This window comes from Dipodomys ordii, unplaced genomic scaffold (assembly GCF_000151885.1).
Source record: "Dipodomys ordii isolate 6190 unplaced genomic scaffold, Dord_2.0 Scaffold166, whole genome shotgun sequence".
Lineage (NCBI taxonomy): Eukaryota > Metazoa > Chordata > Mammalia > Rodentia > Heteromyidae > Dipodomys > Dipodomys ordii.
In genome coordinates, this window is record NW_012267382.1 from 1,238,373 (window position 1) to 1,245,468 (window position 7,096).

At 60.7% G+C, this 7,096-nt stretch overlaps 1 protein-coding gene across 1 annotated transcript in view; it reads left to right on the forward strand.

Annotated features, from left to right (window-relative positions):
- The window catches only part of Brsk2 (BR serine/threonine kinase 2), a 43,450-nt gene that overhangs the window by 4,514 nt on the left and 31,840 nt on the right, over nucleotides 1–7,096 (forward strand). The window contains exon 7 of the mRNA XM_013033360.1: nucleotides 744–807. Coding sequence (XP_012888814.1) covers nucleotides 744–807 — 64 coding nt within the window. The remainder of the gene's footprint in view (nucleotides 1–743; nucleotides 808–7,096) is intronic.

The window sequence follows — 7,096 nt, forward strand, 5'->3', positions numbered from 1 at the left end:
CTGGCCTTGAGCCTTGGCCTCCATGTGTCCACCCAACCCGGGCCTGGAGCCTTGGCCTCCATGTGTTCACCCAACCCGGGCCATTGTTTCTTGAGCAATGTCTTCTGTCTTCTGTCGCCCTCAGCCTCTCCTATTAGTCAAATATTGGGCCCTCCCTTTGGTCTTTGCTGGTTTGTTTTCCTTTCTCTCTTTTGCCCTGCCTCATTGGTTACTTTTTCATAGTTTGAAGTCCTTACTTCAATGGTAGACACTTAGATTGTTTTCTTGTTTTTCATTCCCCCCCCCCAGATTTAGGCATGCAACCCAGGTCTTGTACATGTAAGACAGGCTTTCTACCATGTGGTCCTCCCAGCTTTCGTGGTGTTTCCTGAGGGCCAGTCCCTGCCTTCCAAACTGGGGGCTCCTCCCAGATGGGCCTCACTCAGAAGGGGGCTGGGGTGGGAGCTGTGGTCTCAGGAAGATAAGCAGGGATGAGCTCTTGCCTGGGTTTTAGAGAAATAAGACCTCTACATGGATCTCAGGGTGTATGTGCACATGTGCTCACGTGTTTGTGTACACTAAATATGTGTATGTGTGTGTGTGCGCACATGTACCAATGGGCAGGGTGTGGAACAAGGCAGATGTGCTCCAGGGAAGCCCCTGGTCCCTGTTGGCTCGATTTTGTCCCTGGCTGTCTTCCCTGGCCCGAGGGAGGGGTCATCAGCCATTCCCTGTCCCAGCCATTCCCTCTCGCACCTCTCTAGCTGGCCTGCCCTGTCCCCCTTGGGTGACGGGCTGCCTGTAGCCCCAGCCCTGCCCCAGATCCCCGTTTCCATGCTTGGCTGCTGGCTCCCTTGTGTTCTGTTTGGAGGAGGGGGGTCCCTCGGAGAATCTGCCTGCCTGCCTTTGAGCAGACCCTGGCAGCCACTCCATACTGCCCAGCCTGGACCTCCTCCTCCTGCCCCTAAACCTCCCCACTCCGTCCCCTGCGTCTGTGAGGTCTCTTGGGGCCTCCCTGACTGACTCTTCACCCCTCCTGTGTCGTGACCGGCTTGATAAACGCCTTGGGGCTGTTCCTGGGCAGGGGTGTCGTCCATCTGGGTTCCCAGCCCTGACCGTGGGCCTGAGGTGGAGCTGGTGCTACCTGGGCCCCTGGGTCCCTGGGTGTACCCTAGCTCGCCTTGACGCAGGAGCGTAGCCCCCATGTCGGGGGAGGGAGTGCATCCTCGACGCCCCTTCTCAGCGTGGACTCCTCAGTGGACACAGAAAAGAACAGAGGAGTTAGGGGGTGAGAGGTGAGCTTTGAATGTTCTTGGGGGGTTCTCTGAGTTGGAAGCGTTCAGGGCCTGACTGGCCCAGGACCCCAGACTGGGGTCTGATCCTGGGTGAGACCCCTGCTACCTTTCAGCAGAGGAGGGAGCAACGTGGGGTGGCTGGGTCCTTGGATGGAGAGAGACTTCTCATTGAATGTCTGCCCCAAGGAGAGTGAGGCTGGCGGAGCCTGAGGTTGACCGGGCAGCGAAGGAGACCCTCCCTGTCCCCTTGCTGCTGCTGGCTGCAGTCTCGGCTCAGCTCTGCTCTGCTCTGCTGGGAAGGGATTCAGCTTCCCGATGCGCAGACCCATCTGTGGGCGCCTCCCTCCCCTCCTCACCCACCCTTGGCTGGCTCTGTCCTGGGGGTGCAGGGAACGCCAGGGGTGTGGCAGCATGGGACCTAGGGCTGCAGGTATGTGTAATATTTCCGGGCCTAATTGACTCGATTGAAAGTTCCTTTTTAGAGTGTGAATTGTCTCCCCAGAGATGATCACCCTGACACTGGTGGGCAGCCACGTGATCTGTGCAGTGCTACCTCCTCCTCCTCCTCCTCTCTCCCTCCTCCCCTTCCTCTTTCTCCTCCTTCCTCATCCCCATCTCCTCTTCCCTTTCCACTATCATCTCCCTCTGTCTCCTGCTCATCCCTCTCCTCTTTTCCCTCCTCCTCCCTCTTGCATGCAGTTGCTATCCCCAGCTAAGTGGGTCCGTAGAGCTGTAGCCCTGGCTCAGGGACTCGCGAGTCCAGGCAGAAGCAAGGGTGAGAGGTGGGACCCCTGGGCCTCAGAGGCTGGAGGCGGGGAGTGGACCTGGGGCTTGTCTGCATCTGCACAGAACTGAGTGGCTGCTGAGGAATCAGTGCTTGGATGTCTGCAACTTCAAAGGCCCTGTCAGTGGCCACAGAGCAGGAACGGGGCACTGCTCTGAGCCGGGCTGTGTTTGAAGTGAGCCCACTGGGTGGCTCCAGCCCAGGAGCGGAACCCACAGGCATCCAGGCCCACAGCCTGCTGTCAGAGACCTGGGGCTCATGTGATCTCCACTGTCAGGGGCGGAGGGGAGCTGCACCCCTGCTGCTCCGGACCCTTCTGGAACCCCAGCTAGCCATGGCTTTCCTGGGAGCTGGGCATCCAGGCCCCATCAGGTGGAGGGAGGGGCAGCCTCTCCCCCGGCTGCCTGCTGGCACAACACAGTGGTGGCGGATTAGAGCTGGAGAGCTTGGGGGCTCTGGCACCAGCCTCCAGGGCGCTTCTGGGCCCTGCCACTTGGTGTCATGCTGCTCGGCAGAGTCCAGGCAGCTGCAGGTGCCTGTCCAGGTGACTCGGGACCCTCCCCACCTGCCCAGCAGTTAACTCCAGCTCCCCAGCCCATGTGCCCATGGAAAAGTGACCTAATCTCTGATTTCTCTCTGCTGGACCACCTCTGCCCGGTGCCTGATGGCGGCTCTGGACCTCGACCAAGAGGGTCAGGGTGGCCACGCTTGTGCCAGTACTGCTGGAGGGGCCCATGCCTCTGGAAGCCCGGCTGGTGGTGCAGTGGCCCGAGAGTGTGGCCTTGAGTCCTGCAGATCCAGACTCCCGAGCAAGTGACTTAAGGCTGTGAGCCTCGATGGCCACTTTTGAGGGAGGGAGCAACGTTTAGTGAGGATTGGGGGCACGAGAGAGGATACTTGGGAGCCTTGCTGTGTTCACACGGTGCTGCTGCCAGAATGGAGAGTCAGCTGGCCCATGTGAACGCCCAGGCCTGAGCTTGAGGAGACACGAGAGGTCCCAGTACCCCTGCCCGGCACAGGGCCACTTGCGGGTCACCAGGGGCCTCTAGCCAGCACGCGGGCACTTGTGGAGCTATGTGGGGGCCTCTGGAAAGCACAGGTATATTTGTGCTGGTGGCACATTGCATTGAGCAATGATGTCATCATGGGGCAAACCAGAAACCCTCAGAGATAGAAGAGGTTTGTAATTAAAAGGAGAAGAAAGACATGTTTTAGGAGGTGAGTCTTCTGTGCCGCCTCCCCCAGGAGGCACAGCTGGTCTTCCTGAGGCTGGGGTGGGGTCTGTTGCAAGTGTCTCTCCAGATTTGGGACCTGGGTGGTTGTATCAGCCCTAAATTCATTGATTTCACAGTGGCATCTGTAACCTAATGCCCTGGGCTAAAGGTCCTTTCCAAGGCAGTCTCCACCTCTGGGCCCTGGGCATTGGGGTGAGAACACCCTTGGGGTCACCGTTCTGCCCATCCTGCCTCTGCATGGCTTGGGCCTCAAGGCAGCCCCCAGGGATCTGCAGCTCTACTTGGCACCTCCTGCCCACGGGCTCGGGAGCTGCTCGGCCTGTTGCCTGGGCAGCACAGAGGCTCCCTGGAACCAGGGCAGCCTGCAGCAGAGAAGAGGGACTCAGGGTGAATAGGGGGCCAGGTGAAGACAGGCTGCTCCTGGGCAGCCTCCAGCCTGTCCTGTGGGTGCCCCCTCCTCCAGACAGACAGACAGACAGCAGAGACCTGTGAAACCAGTGTGGAGCTCACTCGTGTGGGTGTCGCAGTATGGGGTATAGCGGCACGGGGTATCCCAGCATGGGGTTTACTGGTGTGGGTTTACCGACCTGGGATGGGTTTACTGGCATGAGATATACTGATGTGGGATTTACCAACATTAGGTTTACTGGCATGGGCTATACCAGCATGGGGTATACCTCTGTGGGATTTACTAGCATGAGATATACTGTCATGGGATATTCTGATGTGGGAACTACCAGTGTGGGGTTTACTGGCATAAGATATACTGGCATGGGGTATACCAGTGTAGGGTTTACTGGTGTGAGATATACCAACCTGGGATGGGTTTACTGGCATGGGGTATACCAGCATGGGGTATACCAGCATGGGATATACCACTGTCGGATTTACTAGCATGAGATATACTGGCGTGGGATATGCTGATGTGGGATCTACCAGTGCGGGGTTTACTGGCGTGGGATATAGGGCTGAAATGGGTGCCAATCCCATCACTGGGATGGAGAGCCAGCAGCAGGAACTTTCCCAGCCCTTAAGAGGGGAGAGGGATACAGGATTTCCATGGACAAAACTCAGGCTCCTCTGTGTCCGGCTGGCCAGGGAACAGCTGTCCCTCCCCCAGCATCCATTACGTCTGTGCGTGTCCCTCCCATTGGGGCGGGTGGAGGTGTCAGTGGGGTAGGTCTGGCCCTAGGACTCACCCCAGGGGCTTTCTGGGATGGGCTGGCCACAGCTCAAAGCTCCGTGAAACTTGGCTGTGCTCAGGGATGGCTGGGAGCTTTGTGCTCCTGACGGACATACGGGACCTTGTGCTCCTGTGCACAGCGAGGCGGCCCAGGTGGGGCCCCCCCCCAGGCCCTGTCGGAGCCTGGACGGGAGCCTGGCCAGGGCACTGCTGCAATTCCTAGGGTTACCTTGCATGTGAGGGGTTCTCTTCCCGGATGCGCCTGTTTACCAGCCCCACTGATCTCCTGGCCTGGTGTGGGGCTGCACGTGGGTGTGGGTGTGTCAGAGACCCCTCTGCTGCTGCCCAGAGCTGGCCCTAGGACGTTCTAGGGTGGCCACGTGTGGGCCCCGGCTGCCCCGCCGATGCCTGCAGGGTGCAGAGCACCTGACCCTGCCCACACAAGGACTCTTCCTCGTGGCTTCTTGCGGACCTTCCTCCAGGGCCGCCCCTGCCGCTGTGGACAGCTTGGACGGTGCAGGGCAGGCTCAGTGCTGTAGATCCACTCGTCCAAGAGTCAGCGTGGTGCTGCCCCGCCCACCAGGACAGACCCTCCCGGCCCAGGGGCAGGGCCGCCTCCGACGCCTGGCCACCCCCACAGACTACGGGAAAATGGGTCACTGTGGGCTGTGGCGGTTGCTCTGGGAGCCGAGCTGTGGGGAAACCAGCTCAGGCTGGTGTCCTTGGTCCCCGGGGCAGCTGGTGGGAGTGGGGGAGGCACCAAGAGTTCTCAGAGCACTCTAAGGGCACTTGTCTCCTGAGCCCCAAAATGCGGCTGGTGCATGGCGGGGGGGGGCGGTGCTGCTCATCAGCTGACTCAGGGCTGGCGCTCTGTGCATCCCGTCCCATGATGAGCCTCCCCTCCCCTCCCCCGCCCTGCCTCTGCCCTCCTCCCGGGCCTGCAGCTGCTGATGAGGCAGCTAGGATGGTGCCTGTCCCCAAGGCCGCCTGCAGAGTCAGGCCTGCCTCCCGCTGCCGGCCGCGTTCAGCACCGTGGACAGCATCCCTGCACACAGAGGCCTGCCTCCTCCTGGTGTGGGGCTGCTCTGGTACCTGAGGAGGAGGCCTCGTCCCTAGGCCACGCCTCCTTCATGGCTTGTCAGGCCCACGGGGGGGGGGCGGGGGAGGGAGGCAACCCCACCTGTGCTCCCAGCCCCTGAGCCCCCCCCCAGCTGGAATGGGGGAAGCTGAGAGCCCCTGTGGCTTCCAGGCAGATGACCTATGGCCCCGCAGGTGGGGGGCAGGTGGCTGTCTCCGGCGGGAGGGCGGTGCAGGTGCAGACCCCCTTGTCCCTCAGCCCTGGCCAGGTTTGGGAGCGCAGGCTCCTTCCTCCCCGGCGTACGTGGCCTAGCCCCGCAGGCACCCGCGCCTCCAGAGCCGTGCACAGAGGGAGCTGCTGGCTCCTTGGCCGTGGTCGCCCCCCCCCCCGGCAGGCCACCGTGCCATTATCTGTGACACGGTGTATTTTTCCTCTGGATGGGAGCCCATGTTTGTATAAAGACAATAATTAGCGATAAAGTCACAATTGGAAAATAAGCCGCTGTGAGTTGGAGGGCTGGGTAATTAAGGGGGATCGTGGGCTCTGCACCAGAAGCAGCCATCACGCTGTTCCCAGCTGCAGCCCGGAGGGCTTCCGGGGCCACACACCCCACTCTAGTTTCTGAGGACACCCCCACCCACATCGGGGGCACACTCCCACCTCGGCCTCCTCCTCTGTTCCCGGGGCAGGGCCACACTTTCCTGTGGAGACGGGAAAGGCCTCGGGTATCAGGAAAGCTGTGCGGGCGGGCAAGGCTGGGGAAGTGAGTGTGCAGAGGGAAAGCCGTGAACGCATGCTGGGCAGCTCCCTGCGCCCTGCCGCGTCTTCTCTGCATGTGACACTGGCTCACCGGTGGGCGGGCGCGTGTTGCCACCAGGGAGGCCCACCGCCTCCTCGCCTCCTGACACACCTTGAGCTTGTTGGGAGCCTGTGTTCACACGGCCTCTGTTGCACATTGCTGTCTGGGAGCCTGTGTTCACACGGCCTCTGTTGCACATTGCTGTCTGGGAGCCTGTGTTCACACGGCCTCTGTTGCACACTGCTGTCTGGGAGCCCTGTATTCACAGCCTCTGTTGCACACTGCTGTCTGGGAGCCCCGCGTGCACACGGCCTCTGTTGCACACTGCTGTCTGGGAGCCTGTGTTCACACGACCTCTGTTGCACACTGCTGTCTGGGAGCCTGTGTTCACACGACCTCTGTTGCACACTGCTGTCTGGGAGCCCCATGTGCACACGGCCTCTGTTGCACACTGCTGTCTGGGAGCCCTGTATTCACGGCCTCTGTTGCACACTGCTGTCTGGGAGCCCTGTGTTCACAGCCTCTGTTGTACACTGCTGTCTGGGAGCCCTGTGTTCACAGCCTCTGTTGTACACTGCTGTCTGGGAGCCCCGCGTGCACACGGCCTCTGTTGCACACTGCTGTCTGGGAGCCCCGCGTGCACACGGTCTCTGTTGCACACTGCTGTCTGAGAACCTTGTATTCACAGCCTCTGTTGCACACTGCTGTCTGAGAACCTTGTATTCACAGCCTCTGTTGCACAC